Source organism: Alternaria infectoria (genome assembly GCF_024043175.1).
Source record: "Alternaria infectoria strain BMP 0036 chromosome Unknown scaffold_10, whole genome shotgun sequence".
Classification (NCBI taxonomy): domain Eukaryota; kingdom Fungi; phylum Ascomycota; class Dothideomycetes; order Pleosporales; family Pleosporaceae; genus Alternaria; species Alternaria infectoria.
Window position 1 is genome coordinate 718,018 of NW_026250699.1, and position 20,022 is coordinate 738,039.

General features: G+C 51.1%; 6 protein-coding genes across 6 annotated transcripts; 2 read left to right on the forward strand and 4 right to left on the reverse strand.

Annotated features, from left to right (window-relative positions):
- Window positions 1–2,699: 2,699 nt before the first annotated feature.
- J4E92_006677 (uncharacterized protein) lies at window positions 2,700–3,281 on the forward strand (the record flags this gene model as incomplete). Its single annotated transcript, XM_051498044.1, has 1 exon — window positions 2,700–3,281. The coding sequence occupies one exon, from the start codon at window positions 2,700–2,702 to the stop codon at window positions 3,279–3,281; it is 582 nt and encodes a 193-aa protein (XP_051351770.1).
- Window positions 3,282–5,807: 2,526 nt separating this feature from the next.
- Window positions 5,808–7,260, reverse strand: J4E92_006678 (uncharacterized protein; the record flags this gene model as incomplete). The annotated part of the gene is made up of 3 exons (XM_051498045.1): window positions 5,808–6,025; window positions 6,081–7,139; window positions 7,194–7,260. The coding sequence occupies 3 exons, from the start codon at window positions 7,258–7,260 to the stop codon at window positions 5,808–5,810; spliced, it is 1,344 nt and encodes a 447-aa protein (XP_051351771.1).
- Window positions 7,261–8,577: 1,317 nt separating this feature from the next.
- On the forward strand, window positions 8,578–11,440 carry J4E92_006679 (uncharacterized protein; the record flags this gene model as incomplete). Its single annotated transcript, XM_051498046.1, has 2 exons — window positions 8,578–10,430; window positions 10,480–11,440. 2 exons carry the CDS (start codon window positions 8,578–8,580, stop codon window positions 11,438–11,440), a joined length of 2,814 nt encoding a protein of 937 aa, XP_051351772.1.
- Window positions 11,441–11,511: 71 nt separating this feature from the next.
- J4E92_006680 (uncharacterized protein) lies at window positions 11,512–12,504 on the reverse strand (the record flags this gene model as incomplete). The annotated part of the gene is made up of 3 exons (XM_051498047.1): window positions 11,512–12,315; window positions 12,369–12,440; window positions 12,487–12,504. 3 exons carry the CDS (start codon window positions 12,502–12,504, stop codon window positions 11,512–11,514), a joined length of 894 nt encoding a protein of 297 aa, XP_051351773.1.
- A 415-nt stretch (window positions 12,505–12,919) lies between these two features.
- Window positions 12,920–14,951, reverse strand: J4E92_006681 (uncharacterized protein; the record flags this gene model as incomplete). Its single annotated transcript, XM_051498048.1, has 2 exons — window positions 12,920–14,713; window positions 14,946–14,951. 2 exons carry the CDS (start codon window positions 14,949–14,951, stop codon window positions 12,920–12,922), a joined length of 1,800 nt encoding a protein of 599 aa, XP_051351774.1.
- Window positions 14,952–15,001: 50 nt separating this feature from the next.
- Window positions 15,002–16,169, reverse strand: J4E92_006682 (uncharacterized protein; the record flags this gene model as incomplete). Its single annotated transcript, XM_051498049.1, has 4 exons — window positions 15,002–15,660; window positions 15,707–16,003; window positions 16,065–16,116; window positions 16,167–16,169. 4 exons carry the CDS (start codon window positions 16,167–16,169, stop codon window positions 15,002–15,004), a joined length of 1,011 nt encoding a protein of 336 aa, XP_051351775.1.
- Between the last annotated feature and the right edge of the window lie 3,853 nt (window positions 16,170–20,022).

Sequence of the window (20,022 nt, forward strand, 5' to 3'; positions counted from 1 at the left end):
TCTTCGGTCAGCTAAGCCAAACCTCTCATTACTGCGAGTCGATCAAGCAGGCTATCCTACACTACCAAGAGCTAGCAGGGCGCCCGATCCGTGTGCTCTTCATTTTCCCAGGTTGTGACGGACTCACGACCTCCAACAGGTCGTGGGGGCAGATGGCGGGACAGTTTCCTCTTGTACAGTTCAGCCTGACGAGTATGAATTACGATACGTTCGCAGACAAATACCCTTGTTTGTTTTTGTTTGTTTTTGTTTTTTTCAGAGTCCTAAGCTTTCACTCTTACGAATATGCTGCTATCCTGTTTTCATCCCGTGTGTTTACAGCCGTAATTAATACCCTTGTTTGTATACGAAGAAGGGAACATATTCATTCGCGCACCTTAAAGTGGACGATCTCGCTGCGGAGTGGGCTATAAGGAAAACCAGCAACGACCCTACACTACGGGTTTTGCAGCGACCGAAAGAGCACCGATTTCTTTGGTGGCTATCCGTACTCCATCACCACGAGTCTACTCATCATTGGCCTTCCACCGCAACAGCTTGAGAAGCCCGACGAGGTAAAGCGTCTGACCATTCCGCGACATACCCTGCCCGACAAGATGAACAACACCCAGAGCGAGCCAAAAGCGTGCGAAAGCTGTGGAGGGGAGACTGAGCGTTGCTGGACTAGAGGTGCTGAATTGCAGACTGTACGATGTGACAGGTGCCCATAGTATGAGGGACCTGCTCTATCATCGAGCAAGAAGAGGAAGATAAGCTTTGAGATATCAGAGAAAACGTCACCTGCTCTACCACCGAACAAGAAGAGGAAGATAAGCTTCAGGCCGTGGCAAACCAGCTACCGCAACGCAAACGAGCGGGTAATCAGGCTGCCCAATGATATGGAGTACAATAGCAGGCGGTGCCGAGTCCAGGACTGTCGTGATCATATAGCGGTTTTGCTCATTTTCGGTAAGTGCTCGCTGTACCGAGCGCATGTGAGACGTATACTAACTTTATACTTCTCTCCAGGCATTGGAGTGTGCGAGCGCCACGCAGCTGGCCTGAGACAATGCGACACATGCGACAGCATCGAATACTACTCCCAAGAAGAGGTGAAACAGGGGCCTGTATGCCGAGGTAGAAAGGGTGGAAAATGCGCTAGCAGTGTACGACACCGTTGTCATGTTGACGACTGCAATAAGACCGACCATGGAGAGACGCTACGGCAGATTGGTTGTGGCGGGGCTATGGTTTGCGATGTCCACGCGCCCGAGTGGCACCAGTGCGTAAGGTGCAAAACGTCATGGTGTAGATGGAGAGTTTGTAGCGGTTGCCAGGCCACAGTAACTAAGGAGCGCAAGGAAAGGCAGGCAAGAGACAATGCATAGAAGAACGCGATAAGCAAAAGTACACAGTTCAATCTAATCTTCATAGCGCATATATAGCAGTCTTAGCACAAGTAAACTCTCCCCAAGAATGCTTTTCATTGACTAGTTATAAATTCACCGTTCTGCCGATTGCGAGACTGCACGTCCCTAGCTATTAACCGAGCGCCGACTTGGGGGATATCTAGATGCTCCTCCCATCAAGCAACGACTTATGCCGCCTACATCAACAGGCTCTCTCTGCCACAGTGCTATTAGGCATAGTCAGACCAAAGAAGCTACTAAGCAGCTGCACTACGCTCATACTAAGCCTCGAGGCCTAGTCGCGCGGTTTGTTCATTCTCAACCGTTACACATGCTGCCTTACTAACACCTACTAGACTAGGTTTCCACTCGATATTCATCATGGCAGCAAAGAGAAAGGCCGAAGATCTAGAGCTCACCTCATACAAGAAGACGGCTTGTAAGCGGCTTGACGCGAGCTCTTTCCAGGCTAGAGACGACGCGGAGAGTACTACACGTGCACATCAAAAGGCGCATGACAGCACCGGCACAAAGAGCGATCCGATCTCAATATCAACATCATTCTCTTCCTCCTGCAAGTACAGACCCATAGCTACAACCAGCGCCCCAATCTAACACGTGCCACAGTTGCCTTCCAAGGTTCTCTGTCATCCCTCCCTCCACCCCTCTCCGCCGCGAAGATCTAATGCCTCCTCCTTTCCCCGATCCACAGTTTGCCCGTAGATGTGCGCATCCTACAAGTACGTTCCAGCTCTTCGAGCGCGCCTCTGTATCCGTACCAACCTTTCAAGTCCTCCCTTCTTCAGACTACGGATCTTTTCCTAATCGGGAGCCAAAAGCGTGCGAAAGCTGTAGGGGGGAGACTGAGCGTTGCTGGACTAGAGGGGCTGAATCGCACACTATACGATGTGACAGGTGTTGAGTGAGGGACAGGAAGTGATGTTCGCACGAGACGTGTCCGCCTTAGTAAGAGGCTCTGGTTAGTGATCAGTCCACAGAAATCCGGCTAACCGTATGGGGTAACATTATTTCTTTGCTAGCTCACCAAACAGCACGGTCCGAACAATTAAGGAAACATAACGCTGGCTTACGATATCAGATCAGAATTTTGGTCTCGGTATGTGACGGACGAAGGTAGGAGGATCTCGCAGGGGTTATCGGTCGACGATATAAAGGTCGACGGGTTTACAGAAATGGTCAACCAACACATCCATCACCCTCGGCGCTTCAATCAACTGCCTGACGATTGATCATTTCTATATACACTATCTACTCCTCAACTTCCCAATTACCCAAAACCAGCCTTCCGAGATGTCAACTCCCTCTCTTCGCTCGGTCATCGGAGTCCCCAACTCAACAGCATCGGTCAAGGACTCCGTTCTCGTCATCATCGACGCCCAGGACGAATACATCCACGGAAGTCTACCCGCTCAAGACTACAAGGAGGTTAACGTCGCCATTTCCAGCCTCCTTGAGAAATACCGAAAGCAAAACGGCCACATCGTCCACGTCCTGCACAACACGGGCGACGACAAAGCGGCTATCTTCAAGCCCAACGGCAAGCTCACCAAGGAGATGGACGGCATCGAAGCTATCAACGGCGAGCCTGTCGTGTGGAAGAAACACGCTGGATCTTTCTCTGAGACTGATCTAGCAGAGGTTGTTAAGAAGACTGGGCTTAAGAAACTTGTTCTTACCGGATACATGGTGCATGGTTGTGTGTCGAGTACCGCTCGCGAAGCGACTACTTTGGGATACGAGGCTCTTGTTGTGGAAGACGGTGTTGGTCAGCGCGATATGAAGGATATTCCGGCTGCACAGGTCAAGAAGATTGCGTTGACGGAGATTGATGATATGTTTGGTACGGTTGTGAAGGCTTCGGAGATTAATTAGATGTTTGCGATTGATTCAGTCGATTCTATTCACTCTATAAGAGGCATCATTATCCGAAACGACAATGGAAGTGTTTTCCCAAAAGTACCTAGACCTTGCATGCATACCAGTCTTGCTCAGTGATGCAGATAGTTCAACTTTCGCTAGCCTGCCGGCGCTTACCAAGCACAAAACCTTCTTTTGCATCAAATTTCAGTTTGATCTTCGCAGTTTTGTTGTTCAGCGGCTGTGCTACACGTGCTTGGGAATCTTCGAGCGCTTCCTTGATCTGACTTGCTATCAGCTACTGACCAGAGGTGTCATCACGGTTCGCACTTACATCAAAACTTTGCATTGCAGCGCTGAAAGTGGAGACTCGATTGTCGTAGCATGCGCCATTTCTGAGGATTGCGAAAAGTCCAAAACATATGGCGATAGTACTGCCGAATATAGCCACCCCGTAGGATATGAGGAGATTTTGCGGGTTGTACGTGTAGACAAAAGCGTCGTTATATATGGTTAAATTTACGGGTACTTTCGTGCTTTAGGTCATAATGTTAGCTTTTGACAAATTGTAAGACTAGTGACTGACCAGAGCGAAGCATCATTGAGAATACTCAATGATACATTCAACGCAAACGCTTCGATGTCCTCACGAAAAGTAATGTTCCGAACGTTTGAAGGGCTTTGAATGTTGCCGATAGTTTTACTAGCCTCATTCATATTGCGAGTCATGTTATAGAACTGCTCTCCCGTAGATAGAGCTGTCGTGCCAATTGGGCCAGCGGACAGATACCGAGAGCGCGCGTCATCCTGGCGCCAAGCGACATATCCAAGCAAGTAGCTTGATAATGCAAGCGAATATCCGGAATAGGCCGGAGATCCTAGGCCCCCTGAGCAAGGTAACTCCCTGCAGGTATCAACAATGGCATACCTCGGATCAAATTCGTTAACGAAGTCCTGGTGAATGTCTTCAATGCCGACAATTCCATTTCGCGTCTTTACGGTATAGGATACGGAGGCATTCCACAAAACACACGACAGATATTCTGTGTCTGATAGGTGCTCGAGATCTGTTGGCCGTCTCTGTATAGCAAAGACGTAATGATTCGTGCTGGCCGATTGATTGTTGTTCCAGGTTAAGCTTGGGTTAGGATAACCTAGACCTCGAGGGTAGATAAGTCCAAGATAGCCAATCTCTCCTCTATATTGATCTCCGTTCCAGTTCAAGCTGTCCGCGGTTCTGTTTTGTATATTCGTAACGCCACTGAAAAGGTCTCCGTCCACTGACTTCACTACATCCTCGATCACAGTGGAATCTGCAGTATCGCATTTCAGCGATGGTAAGAAGTTCTGCGTTTCGTACGACGTGTTTTGATGAGAGGAAGGGCTGTCGAAGGGTAGACGACTACCTGAACCTACGACTGCACTAGTGATTCTTCCCATTCGAGCCGATGGACCGGTGATGTAGATCAGATCCGACGCGTCCCTGTACACGAACGCGTCTGATGCGGTGCGATTGTTGACATCCGCTCTCAGGGCTTGCTCCATCGAATTGGATTGCGATGTCCTGGACTCGACTGATAACGTTGCAGGAGCGAATAATGTTGGTAACGGTAGGCACCTGTGGTACGGTGAGTAATAGCCGTCCAACAATGTATCAACGACTTACCATAACATGAGTGCGACTAAAAGCCCTAGCTGGAGCTTCCGAATGAGCTCAAAGTTGAAGAAGGCATAAAGATTGCTCGAAATATCGAAAGAGTCGTTGATAGACCCGAGGCTGATTGATCGCTTCTGGAGACGCATCCAAAGAAATTGAGTGTACGCAATTCCGACCGCGATTTTGAGGCTCAGAGAAATGCTGATTGCGAAGGCGTTGCCAAATCTCTCCAAGGTCAGTTCTGAAATACAAGCGTCTGTCATGGTAAATACCGTAATGACCATTGTTGTCGTTCCGTTGAGCCAATGACGTCCCCATCTAGCATGGTATAGTATCGATGATGCCCTACAGCGAGGCCGATGCCCAGAAGGTAGGAGAGGAGCATAGTAGTTGGAGTGAGCCAATGGATCTTTGCACGTGTTTGCGAGCTAGCATCATGTTCATGATGAGCTGGTAGGGGTTGTGGGGTGGATGTAGCGTCGCATTGTTTGGTGTCGCGTATCAGCGGCGAATCGGCTTTTGCTAGTGAGCTATCAGGTTGGCAATCAGTCATCGCGAGATCCTGGTGTTCGATCGTGCGTCGAGGTTACGATTAGAAGCGTATCGAGTGTGTAGCCTAAGTGAGGGCAAAAGGAGCGAAAAGATGGACATGAGCGACGGGTCACGGAGTAGCAGGTACTTCTCGTCTGAACCCGGTCTTTCGCTCAGCCCCGCCATTTTGCTAGACTCTGAACGTTGCGCATTACGCTTTGGGGCGGTGCATATGCAGCAATGCGGCGTCGCTGCATTGCTAGGTTTGTAACGTGAAACGATTGGCTGAGCCTACATTCCATGCCTGCACATGACTGATCTCTACGTAGTAGTTAATTAACATGCTACCCCACTCACGCACACTTCTCTCCGTAAATAACAACATCTTCGGTCGATCTTCGCCCAGGTACCCCTCCCAAAACAGGGCTGTCGTCTAGCGGAGCTACACCAGCTCGCTTTGCCTCCGCTTCTGTGAAGGTACCATATAGATCGATGGGATCGATCTGATCCATATCTGGAACTGGGAAGATCTTGTTAAGGACGTAGAAGATGAAAGCGCTGATGAAGAATCCTATCAAGGTGTCAGTGGCCCTTCAGTTTCCAATGTCGTAAGACAATTTACTCACCTATGAAGAAGGCCATATTGTAGAGCTGTACCAAAGCCCGTGGTGGATCGACATCTCCCCTTACTGTCACTATGAGACCCCCAATCGTCGGGATCCATCCACATAGCCATGAGGGTATCGCGCGCCAGTTGAAACCTTTGCTGAACCAATACGACGAGTTTTCAGTTCGATATAAATGACTCAAGCGGATCCTTCTCTTTCGCAAAAGGAAGTAGTCGCATGCCATTATGCCGATGATTGGTGCTAGAAAGACCGAAAAGGAAGACAGTACGGCGATAAACGTAGTGGCACGGTTGATGAGCTGCCAGGGTTGAACGACCCATGCCGCCACAAACGTAATGATGGCACCACGACGTATGTTGATGTAGCGTGGAAAAAGGCCAGCAAGGTCGATACCACCAGAGACAGCATTTCCGCAAATGTTCTCGAACATTGCGGTAAATGCGAAACCTGCAGCCAGGAAGAATACCCCCGCACGTGCCTTCGACGAGCCGTTACCGTTGTCCATCATGCGCATGAGTAGATCGGGTGGGTTCCAATAGATTTCTCCGTACAACTTTTGTCCCGAAGCAGTCGTAACAAGACCAACTAGCGAGACGATGACGCTGGTGATCACACAGCTAGTGATAGTACCGACCATGTAGGGTGTTCTCCCACGCGAGTAGCGTGAGAAGTCGCTACCATTCGTAATGCCAGCAGCAATTCCGCCAAGACTCTGGTTGATGCCAGCCATTATGAGCCACGACGTACCCCAAGCGGAACCCGAAGGAATATTCTCGCCAGCATTCCATAGAGGGCCTACACCTTTAGCGGTCGTCACTGCCCAGATCATCCATGCCAACATTCCGATGCCGCACCAGAGGCAGACTATGAGGAACGGTATCTTGAACTTCTCTGGTCGCAGCCACAAGAAAGGTGTCGATATGAACCAGAAGACCACGAATCCCACAAACTGGTCGGTGGTAGCAGGGAAGTTGGGGCTAAAAGTATTCGGCATACGGGCATACGAAGGCCAGATCGCGGTCAAGCATACAGCGACTAGACGGCCACCATTCCAACCTGGTTCAGATTAGCATCATAGTACCAGGCTCATCCTCAAGTACTCCAACTTACATTGAACGGCGTTCCAAATGAAGTTGAGCAGGATTCTTTGCGACAAAGGTATGAAGCTTCCGCGCATTCCCCAACTATACCTGTTCTGTACCGTGAAGCCAATATGCCACTTCAATCCAACCCAGGCAATAAGTGTGGAGAAGAAAGCGATCAAAAGGCAGCTCACAACGATGATAAGAATAGATTGTGAGACAGATAAACCCATAGCTTCGGTGATATCAGCGATCGAGAGCGACAAAAGTCAGGTGATGTAGCTTACTCAAGAAGGTACTTGGTGTTTGCCAATTCGCGAGGTTCAGCGATGAAATCGCCCAAAACCCGAAGAAATTGAACCAGCCCCATGTCCTACGCTCCGGCGGGAGGGGGATTAAATCGCGGTTGCTCCATGCATCTGTTTGCTCATGCTTCGCATCGTCTCCACGAAGACGTACTTTCTCATCGATATTCCTCAAGCGCTGTCTCAAAGTCATGATGAACGCGAATCGAGGGACGCGTCGCTAGTCAAGGAGGCTGGGAGAGAAGTAATTGCGACGAACGCCAGTGGTAAGCTCTTTCTGCCATCTTAGTGTTGCTACCCTTGTTATCAACCGCGCTCGGAGTCACCCCAATCTAGCTGATCTAACGCCGACCCAAGTTTAGTGAAGATGATAATGCGCCGACGGGGGCGACGATGCAGCATACGCGGGAAGCACCTTATCCGCCGTTAGAAAGAGGGGTATTTGCGCCTATCTTATCTGATCATCCGAGCGCAGTGATCAGCGCCGAAGAAATCCCGTCTCAACCTCTGCTGCTACCAATGGGCAAACTGTTGATGACGGGGTAAAGGATTGGAGTAGCAGGTAACTCCAAAAGTGGGGTATGTGTGAGCGATGAAGTAGGAAGGCGGCTTGGGGCGCGAACCTCCGAATCCCGGACTTAGCCCGCCCCACCAATCGAAATCTTATCAGATGGATTCTGGACGCATCGTGACCAGCCAGCTCCAATTCGATCAGAAGAGGCTTTCATCTTGGAAGTATCCACGGCTACGATGACGACAGGAAAGAATCTGCGAATAGGCGTTGACGTCGGTGGGCATGTACTGTGCATCAGAACTACGAGAGCCATGAGGCTAATACTGCGCATAGAACCAACACTGACGGAGTCATCATTGATCCTATAAGATCGGGTGAAGATGACCGGGGAATTGTTGCTTGGTACGAGTCCTATACCCATACGTTGAACGCCACGCTTCCTTGCTCCTTCATAAGACCCAAAGAACATCCATGATGATGCCTACCGGAAGTCGATCACCCCCTGATGAGAACGCGAGCTCTTACCATAACTCAGGCACAAGGCACCCACTACTACCGACCCAAGCCATGGCATCGCCGACGCCATCACCACGATGTTCAAATCCGCCTCAGTCGATCCATCCTCCGTTGCGAGCGTGACAATCGGAACGACCCACTTTGTCAACGCGGTCGTAACCCGCGACCGAACGCGTCTTTCTCAAGTCGCCGTCCTCCGTCTCTCTGGGTCTTTCAGCAAACATGCACCGCCATGTGTCGACTGGCCAGCTTCTCTTCGTAACATCATCCTTGGACACTATGCGCTCATCAAAGGAGGGCTGGAGGTGGATGGAAGCCTGATCTCCGACATCAAAGAGCACGAGATAGTAGAGCAATGCAGGATTATCAAAGAGAAGAAAATCAAGAGTATAGTCGTGAACGGCGTCTTCAGCCCTATCGATACGGTAGAGAAGCAAGAAGAGCGTACTGCGGACATCATTCGGCGTGAGCTAGGAGCCGGTGTCGATATCGTTCTTAGCAAGACCGTCGCAAACCTGGGATTCCTAGAGCGCGAGAACGCTGCGATACTCAACGCCTCGATTCTGTCATTCGCCAGGAAGACGATAGCATCATTCCAGACACCAATCAAGGCACTTGGACTGAACTGCCCTGTTTTCATTACCCAAAATGACGGCACGATACTGAGTGGCGAAGCCGCAAGCCGACTACCGATCCGAACATTCTCATCCGGCCCAACGAACAGTATGCGTGGTGCTGCTTTCCTTGTCGGAAGGCAAGAGAATGGCGAAGCAATGATGGTTGTGGATGTCGGTGGAACTACCACCGACGTGGGCTTGTTGCTCGCAAACGGCTTTCCCAGGCAACAGGCCGCGTACTCGGAGCTTTCGGGTGTGAGGATGAACTTCTCGTATCCCGATGTGAAGAGTATAGGATTAGGAGGTGGTAGCTTGGTGAGAAGAGTTGGAGAGAAGATGCAAGTGGGGCCGGAGTCCGTGGGTTATAAGCTACCAGAAAAGGCGCTCGTCTTCGGTGGTGATGTTCCGACAGCGACTGACTACACCGTCGCTGCTTCATCCGAGGTTGCGATTGGCCAGCCAGAAAAAGTACGAGGGAAGCTGCAAGACGATGACATCCAAGCCTTCAAAGTTGAGACGACAAAGATGCTTGAATCAATCATTGACAAGATGAAGACATCACCTGATGATCTTCCCGTCCTGCTTGTCGGTGGTGGTGCAGTCATAGCTCCCGACGAGTTGAAGGGAGCAAGCAGAGTAATCAAGCCTCAATGGTCCGGTGTAGCTAACGCTATTGGTGCTGCAATGGCGCGAGTGAGTGCCGTAGTCGACACGGTCAAGTCTACGGAGAAGCAGACGCAGAAAGAACTACTAGCTGAAATATGCGAGGAGGCCAAACGGAAGACCATCGAAGCAGGTGCATCAGCGGAGACGGTCTCTATCGTCGAAGTGGAGGATCTACCATTACAATACGTAGCCCACAAAACACGGTTTATGGTCAGAGCTGCGGGAGACTTTGACTTCTCACGAGCTGGAGATTTCATAGATCTGAACGTCAACCAGGAAGGAGGCAACGTAGAGACTGGGTCAAAGGGTACGGGCGATGCCATCGCAGCACCTTCGACCGAAGAGGCTTCTAGCGAAGTTGATGCAGCAACGGAGGTTGACATCGTTGCGTATAAGCCCAAAGTAGCCAACCGAGAGTGGTGGATATCTGAGACCGATCTCGACTGGATCACCATCGGCTGCTACATACTCGGTACTGGCGGCGGAGGTTCTCCTTACTCTACCATGCTCAGAGTGCGTGGTATCCTACGGTCTGGTGGGAAAGTTCGCGTTGTCAGCCCAGATGATCTCAAAGATGATGCGCGAGTGGGAAGTGGTGGCGGTGCTGGTAGCCCAACTGTCGGCATCGAGAAGCTGTCCGCTGATGAGTAAGTCATGTATTGGCATCACGCCATGTCTCTGCTAACCTTCATTCAGAATGATGGATGCTCAGAATCACCTCTACGATCTCATCAAGGGTGGTTACGCGACGCACATCATCCCTCTCGAAATCGGCGGCTCGAACGGCTTGCAGGGTCTCGTATTGGGTGCATCAACTAACATGAATGTGCCATGTGTAGACGGTGACTGGATGGGCCGAGCATATCCAACAAAGTGGCAGACAACCCCGGTCGTCTTCGGCGAGCGAGAAATCGTGTTCGCGCCTGTCGCGGTGGCCGATGGTAACGGCAACACACTATACATGCCGACCGCAACGAGTGACCTCAAAGTCGAACAGGTCATCAGAGCAGCATTGAGCCAGATGGGTAGCTCCGTCGGAACAGCTGATGCCCCGGTTACAGGCGCTGAAACAAGACGTTGGGCCGTTGAACACACGATCTCGCTATCGTGGAGGATAGGGAGAGAAGTAGCACGCGCCCGAAAAGAGAACAGAATTGACAACGTCGCGCAATCAATCATCGATGCGGTTGGAGGTTCTGAAACAGGCCGTGCGCTTTTCAAGGGCAAGATTGTCGGTGTAGAGCGCAAGCTATACATGGGCCATGTGTACGGCGAGGTGATCATAGAAGCTACGGGAAGCGAGTACCAGGGCAAGATCAAGATACCATTTAAGAACGAGAACATTGCTGCGATACGGATACCAGATACCGGAGAAAGCACGACTGGAGAGGAAAAGAACGAAGACGTTCTGGCTATCGTTCCCGACCTTATCGCGGTCATTGATGCGCAAAATGGCGAGGCTATCGGAACGCCAGAGTATCGGTACGGACTACTAGTCTCGGTGATCGGTATCACCGCGAGTGAGCGCTGGACTAGTCCGAAGGGTATCGAGATTGGAGGTCCGAAGGCATTTGGGCTGGACCATCTGGAGTACAAACCTTTGGGCAAGTTTGTGAAGCCTGTCAGCGTTATCGACGAATATGACGGAAAGGCATGAGCGCCAGGCCCGGCACTTGGCTGAACTGGTTGAGTAGGTATGCGGTGTTTTAGATGTCTTTGCGTCTAGAATTACTCGGCCTGCTTTGTGCCAGGATATAACGGCAGGATGATCTTCACCGCAGCCTCGTAGCTTGTGAATAGAATACCTCCACTAAACACCGTGCGACCCAATCTCATCGTCGTGCCTTTCCAGAAACCTTTGATCCCATAATCCAACAGAACACTCTTTACAGCCTCGGCAGTACTCGTGCCTTTCGCACTCTGTGAACGCGTCTTGATAACGTCAAAAGGCTGCGTTGCAAGCGTTGTCACAACGCCTGCTACTGATCCGTTTGCGAAGTTCACCAGCGTATTTTGTTCGATATTCTTGGCCTTCTCATAATCCTTGAGGATGTTGTAGGTCCCCATTCTGAAAGCCGTTGCTGATGCTTGTTTCAGGGTAGTGCCTGCGAACCCGCGGTATAAACCGAGGATACCGTGTTCCTTCCAAATGGTGGTGGTAGCGTGGAAACCGGACCGAAAGCGCCTTTCGTTCCTGGCATCGTCGATTAGGGCAGTCTTGATGCGCTCTGTGGGTGTAACTGCGGTGATCGACGCGATTACTCCCGCGGTCATGCCGGCCAACAAATTGCGCAGAGGGGAGAGCGTTCCCGTCTCTGGGTCTGCAAAAGACGACTTGATCTGGTCGAAGAAGAGAAAGCGGACGGCATCTTTGCCTACTGAGCCAAAGACCAGCGCTCCGCAGCCTTTGTATAGCGCTCTAATGCCTTCATTCTGATAGACTTGGGTCACGACTAGGAAGGGATTTCGCGGCGTCGGCACGCCCTTCTCAGCTCTTAATTGCACACGCGTTTTCGCAAACTCTAGAGGATACTGCGATTTGTATGAGTCACGGGATCTGGGCCGGAACGCCTCTTTGGACGTACCGAAAGAAAGCCTTCCACACCGCCAGCTATGCCGCCGGCGGCTAGAGAGACTACCGCAGGTGTGTTCTTGTCCTTTGAATTGTTAAACTTGATCTTTAGACATTGCGAGTGAGCTTACATCGCCGCCTGAAACCATTTGCGTCTAGGAAAATAGGGATAAAGATGATGTTGTGATGAAAAGTGACCTCGGGATGGTCGACAGAAAAGATGCAGATATAGCCGAAGCGGTTCCGTTCCGGGTGTCCTCAGCGGCATCGACCATGGAACACGAAAGCGACGCGCCGAACCGAATGATATCACGGCCATGGGAGAGGCTACTTCAAACTCAAATTGCATTCTTACGCACTGCCCGCGCATATTCAGGCTCCTGAGGTTGTCCAAAGTGTCTCGTGTGGCGCATGACGTCAGCGGGTCTTTTCAGGGCTCCTGGACGGAAGCCCGTAGACGCGACCTTCAAGGCACGCGACACCGGAAACTACTGGACTCCAGAAGCACCAATCCATTGAAACACTTATATTTCATTGGTTCCGAGGCAGATTTGCCTACTGTGACTACGCTGCCGCATCATCCAACTCGAACAAACTATCGAACCGGTTATCCCTCGCTGCAGCATAAGCCGCCATCTTCTCGTCGCCACTGTTGTCGTCGCTTTCGTCCTGCGCTCTGCTACTCAGCTTCCCCAGTTTCTTCAAAGCATCGTCCACATTCCAAGCGATTCGCTCAGCGCCTACTCTTGCGCCGACCAGATTCGGCGCGCCAGGGCCAAGTCTCAATCCGGCCAGTCGTCCTGTCACGAACAGAGGAACGTCATCGTCCCACATCAAGTCTTCATTCAAGCATGGCAGACCGCCAACGTACTTGATAGGATACTCTTGTTGGATGTTCTGAAGGTAGGGGATGGTGCGGATGTCTGACTGAATGCCAGTGGCAAAGACCATGTAGTCGATAGACGGCAATTTGGGCTCCGAATCTGTGGACGCGGCTTCACAGGCCCATGTTTTCGAGCTTTGGTCCCACGATACGGACTGGAGTTGAGTATAGGTTTGAAGCTCGATCTTTCCGTGTGCGACATGCGTATCGAGAATTTTCCTGTACCGCGGCGTCATACTTCCTCCGTTACGGGCTTGCACTATCATCTCGAAGCGTTCTATCATCGATTGGTAAATGCGATTACCAAGTGGGAGCGTTGACATACCTTCATCAGTATCTGCCGTCCAGAATTCGGCTTGCTTAAAATTCCGAAACTTGCCCACCCACTCAAGGTCCACGTCAAAGTGCTTGACCTTGAGCGGACCGCGCATGAGCATCCATACTTTGTTCACGCCTCGCTTGATTGCTAGATCTGCCAGCTGAATGCTTGTCAAGCCCCCACCGACTATGAGCATGCTAGTCGACTGGCGAGCCTTAACTTTGGCCATTACGTGAGGTGGCGGGAACTGCTTAATCTGCATCGCGTGCGCGAAACCTTCGTGCGGACGTTGAGCTGGTAGGCCGGGAACAGGAGGTATCGAGGGCGCATTCCCAGGACCTACAGCCAAAACGACGAGGGAGGCGAAACGCACGCCCTGGTCTGTTGAGACACGGAAGACTTTTCTCTCGTCCGCCATCACATCATCTGAGACGACACTGTCAAGGTCCGCTTCGTCGAACTTCGAGATATTGTCGTATTCGATGTTCATGACGCTCTCTTTCCTCAATAAATCCTTGCCAAGGCGATATCTCTTGATGACCTCTTCACAGTGAGCGTCGAACAAATCGGTACGGGGTACAAAGTAGTCCTTTCGGTCCCTTTCATCGACGTCCGGCGTGCGGCTCAAAAATCTTCCTTGCGACTTCAGGTTCTTCTTCTTTTTGTGCTTGCTCACTTCCTTCCCAGCAACTCCAGGTAGTGCTTGGATGTCTTTGTCTCTCTCTTTCTCGTACGTATACCCGAGCAGCGCATCTCGATCAGCAGGGTCGACATGGAAGAACATCGGACTTCGAAGGTAGTCAATATGAAAAGTCTTGAAGAGGCGCTTCCACTTTGACATCCAGTCTGCTCCATCGGCATCGAGTACTAGCATATCTATTGCTTCTTCGGGTGCTGTCTCATGGTCGCAGCCACAGTCCGAGTTACCGGGAGTTGACGGTGGCGTTGGCAGTGAGTCCTTGTTCGTTCGGTAGTTTTTGATGTTCATTTTCCGACCATGTTTACGAATCCAGTGGTAACGTTGATGTTCATCATCTGTGAAGGTTGCCGAGGGTGTCTGTTCACGGAGCCGTGCTGCTACTGCTAGGCCAGCCGGGCCTCCACCGATGATGAGTACGTCGTGGATGTGCATCGTGTTGCAGTCTGGGAGTAAAGGCTTGTGGGTTTACTGAAGACCGTATGTATCATGAAACGTCGAAATACTTCGAGTGTCTTGTGCCCATGTGAGTACCTGATGGCTAGCGTTCCAAATCGGGTGCATCCATCATGGTGCTAAAGGCACACGATGACGAGAACACGACTCCACGTACAAAGACGGACCGATGCCAGAGGCTCAGATCAATTCGAGCACATGTTCATTCACAGCTTTTCTGAAAAGTAGCAATTACGCGCATGTGTGAGCGGAAGTGTAGCCTATTGTGTTGATGAGAACTCGTGTATTCATTCATACGGCATGGAAAATCTCCTGGTCCTTATGGCCCTCCGTCGTTGCGGACGTTCGCCAACTGGCAGGATTACTCACGCTCGACACTCGTAATGACCTCGCGTCCTCCATTTCGATCGCGCTGGTGATAAATTGTGGGTCCTGATCCTCCCTTTGCTTCCCAAGACCGCCATTCATGTCTTCTTGACTCTCCGTCCGCCTGAAAATATCACGGAAGCCTCTAGGTATCGGTTCCGCTCTAGGTTCCGGCCAATAGGCGCGCGTGTGTGCAGACTGTGTCGCGCGTGTGACGGTATTGGCCCCGTATGTGTTCTCCGCAGTGTATGTGTTGGAGCTCCAGTTTCTTAGACCGAGAACCCGTTGTATAAGCGGATAGGTCAAGGGCAGATTGGCGCAGAGTATCGCTGTATACGACTCTCGAAGGTACCAGATCGTCCACTCAGTTCCAAAGGGATTTGTGAACGAGTAGTATTTGTTGAGGACTGCTGCGACGATGGTGAACGCTCCTATACAGAAGATCACGAAAAGGATCGTTTTGTTCTTCTTCGGTAGGCGTACTTTGAAGAGCAACGGCATGGGTATGCTGATGATGATTAGATCACTGGAGATGTTGAAGACGGCGTTTGTGATGAGATGATTGGTCGCTGCCGAGCATTGTTCTGGTATTGTCAGTATCGTGTGATTAGATGTTGCAAAGGCACTTACTCGAATTCGGCGGTACTGCCCAGTATTGCGAGAACGGCCGACACCAAACGCCAAGGTACAATATTTCCATGACCACAAATGCGACAGCGACATATATGGAGGTGGCGATGACGATCTTGTGTTGCGGGAGGACCATCGTCATACGGTTGTACATAATGAGTAGGCATGCCTTGACCAGCCATATGGTAAGGAGTTGCATCTGCTCTACTACCAAGACCAGCTTGGATCCGTATATACGCATCTTGATTTCGGCATCTGAATATTGAGAGACGTCGTCTCCCGGCGGTATTAGGTTGCCTAAGTACCGGTATAGAGTCAGCGTGTGTCTCTCTTGCAGTTTGCACATGGAAAGACGTACTGCTAGTCTTTGTGACTTCGTGCATGATAGCAATCAGCACTGTGTCGGTAGCCTTGTGTCACAATCAGTACTTGTAGTCGCTCGATGCTGCGGGTCACAAACCATGGCTACAAGTATTAAGTAATCATCTAATTGCAATAATTTCCATGATCCACGATGAATTCTTCTTGATATTAGTCGGATGATGACGACGATCCAGCACACGCCGTAGAAAATTCCAGCCTCAGGCTCAAGAACTCCGGCCATAGATAAGTGGTTGGCTCGCGAGCCGAGGTTGTGGGGACGTTCAAAGGCCGGGCCAGTAGACGGCGAGTAGTCTCGGAGTTGGTTGCTCAGGGCTTTAGTGGGTGTTGATCAAAAGTTGTCGTAAATATCAGGGGAAATCTATCGATGCGATAGGGACCACGGTGCGTTGGGGAAACAGAGTAAATCGATGAAGAACTGCCGAGCGTCCGGTCAGCAGCCTTGTTGTGACCACAGGCGCTATGTTGTGAAGACCGGGTGTGAACTCAGCAATCACTCGGCATTTCTCTGTGATGTCGGCGGCTTTCCGTCACAAAATGCTTCATTGACAATTTGATAGGTGCTCTGGGATGTTGCTTGGTTGGACTGTTCCGGGGTGGCGCTGTGGATGGATGCCCTGGGGTGGTCGCGTCGCGCAGTGTTTCAATGGAAGTATTCGGATTGAGGAGACAGCGTTCAGAAATCGCGGACCCCCGGACCCCAAGATATCAGACTAGGCATCTAAAAGTGTCGCAAGCGCCACTTTCAATGGAGCTGTGCATCCTCGATGATCTGCACAATCGACTAAAGACGGACGTCCCTGGTCCAGCTTCGACACTTGTGGGACTCGCGGTAGCGCCAATTGGATGACGAGTTTGACGACTCAGACCTGGGTTGAGGCTGCCCAGGTGTCAGAGAGGCGCGTCCAATTCGAAGGCCGCGGCAATATGGCGATGTTGGCTGCTGACCGGAAACATTTCGCGACGATTCGTGGTACGGTTCAAGAAGAAATGTCACAGCAAATCAAATGCGTCCAATGCGCGATGGGTTTCCCGGCGCTGCTTCGGTGATTTCATGCCTGGTAGTGTTGCAAACTGCGACTTCAGGCGAGCAATATCGTAGGTATGCTATACAGCTGTTGCCAGTGTCACTAGAATTCTGACTCGCAAAAGATATCGGTAACATCGCAGCGCAAATTGAAGGCGTTAAGGAAAGTTTGGCGGTGCCCGTCAGCTTGCGTGAGTGACATCGGGTGTCCCGGCACGCTTAGTTTGACGCCTTTGGCGGGCCGTAGCCGTAAGTTGTACTGGTCCCGAGGTCAACACTCGCATAATTTTCGTCCTTGCTTCAGGCGTTCAGTCAAGGAGAAATGAAAATCGCGCAGTGACAAGAAACTCCCAGGAGCCTTGTCGCTGATACAGATAGCTCTGGAAAGAGACTGTGCTGTCATGGGTGTGCATAGGTAGTGTAGCGGCGTCGGCGCCTCAGAAGCACGAGGGCGAAGGGAAGTCGCAGCGTTCCGCCGAGTACCCCAAACCCGGGTCTCTTTCGAACACAGACATGATTGACTTCAGCACATCCACAATTGGTAGAGTCCTACCGTCCGCTGTTGGTCATGCAAATCGCAATCTCTGCGATTGAAAGACAGCGAAGACTGACCAGCAAACACATGTCACCCACAAAGGTCTTGAAGTTCAATCGCCAAACAGTCAGGTTATCGAATGCAAGTTTCGGAAACTGTCGAAAACATTGAAATACCTGCGGGATATAGACAAGGAAGACCCGACACCACGACCTTGGAAACAGCGGCTTAGAGGACTCAGCCTTCGAGAAGAAAGCTCAGACTCACCTGGGCAGTTTCAGTCGGCATTGAGCGATGGCTACTGTCAGATTCGGCAAAGCAGCACCAGGGGTGACATTCTGTCGGCGATGCGCGAACTGCACGTGAATGTGTCGTATCGCCACACCCGCGGAGGACCGAGTCAGTGGTTTCGCGTTTGCCAATGAAGAGGAACTTGAATGATCAACCCTCACGCCCGACCCACATCATGTAAGCCGTACGAACCCAGAGCAGATTCGATATAACACACATAAGGCCGACTCAGCTTGTTCGGTGACTCTTGTATCTGACACCGGTGCCGTTGCGCCGCATGTGCCAGTTTGGGGAGGACTTTTCTTTTTCTTTGAAAGGTGCTCATGGTCAACCATGACGGAGAAAGATGGAGGATGGCTTTAAAGACCTATGTAAAGGTAAGGATATGGGATCATTGGACCGAAATCCCACACAGTGATGTTGCCTAGGAGCTACACGCCGGCGTCCAGCTGAAACTTGCACTGATCTCGCAGAATTGACCCGGGCCCTCGTGAGTGCACACCTGGGCAGTCTCGCGTACCGAATTGAATATCTGAAGAGGAACTCCAAGCGATGAGGGCCACTGGAAATACTTTCAAAGAAAGTGATAGTTTGGCATGTACACTCTAGCACAGACGTGACTGCTCATACAAATACAGGCAGTTGCATGGTGATCATGGCCTCGTTCGACATGGAGGAGAGGATCAGCCCGGAAAGAGCGTTTGGTCAATCTCCATCATGCAATCTCAAACGAACAGCGGATGTATGTTTAATCATCAATGTTTTTGGGGTAGACGTTACCCATGGGATCGACGAACAGGGATAGCAAGGGGCATCAGCCCATGCTGTGCTAGGGACTCACCTGGGCACCAAGGTATTTCAACGCAAGCAAGCAGCTGCGCATACGTATCAATCCATCTGATATCGCAGCAGCGTTTGCTTATCCATAACGCGCTCCTGATAATGTAGCTACGGTAAGCAGCTCGTAGGCGTCTCGCCATCTCTCAACGAGTGACATCAACGGTGAGCTTATCGCTCCTGCCACGCCACGTGGAATCTGACAGGCAAATCTATTCTACGAAAGCCTATGCCAATTGAAGCATGTCCAGCCGGATCGCAGCGTTGAGGTATCCCAGGAAACGGTACCTCGATATGCAATCCCCGGTCGCAGATATCGGGCGGAATATTTCCGAACAAATCTTGGAACCTTGGAAGCACCCAAGGTGTCTTATCCATCGCGACCACTAATCCATTCATGTAAGCGGTCACCCATTTCCATACCTCTGTGTACCTCCTACAACTTCGCTGCACGGATCGCACAACACAAGAAAGATGGCGGTCGGAGGATACGGCTGCCCAACCTCTTGACAAGCCACCATTTTGTCGTGGGTGTCGTGTGCCCTGGCGTGTCGCAGCCCGCGATCTCCTCCACACCTCTCCCTCTAAGTTAGTCTAGCCGAACCGCCGAACCACGCAACTGATAAAGAGCAGAGAGATAGGCGTTCGCGCAGCGAATGACGAACGCCTACCACCCCTACTAAGAGATTATGACGCCGCACCCAAACACCGTTGCAGCATGGCTTCGCGTGTACTCTCCCACTTGGAGTAGTGACACCCCGCTTGCAACCCTGCTGCGCGGTGATATGCAGACTGGGGTGTGGGTGTATATAGACAAGTTGTTGCGCTTCAGTGTGTTGCTACATTCTCGGAGTAAGAATTCGTGTCGCGGCTTCTTATTTTTTTTGGCTGCGACTGCGACGGCGCGCGCATGTATTTCGCGTTGCAACGATGACGACTCCCCAGCATCGGAACCACTCCGTCGCGGAAGAACCGGTGACATCTGTTCTTCCAGATGGCGATATACCCTACGATCCCACGCATTCACTCAACCCAGATGAAGAAGTCCTAGCGGCCCTTGGATACAAATCGGAGTTCAAGAGAGAGTTTTCGCTGTTCACCACATTCTGTGTCAGTTTTGCGGTTCTGGGTCTACTGCCTAGTTTCGCGTCTACGCTCTACTATGGCATGGGCTATGCGGGAACGGCTGGAATGACTTGGGGTTGGATTGTGGCCATGGTTGGTATTCAATGTGTGGCAATGAGT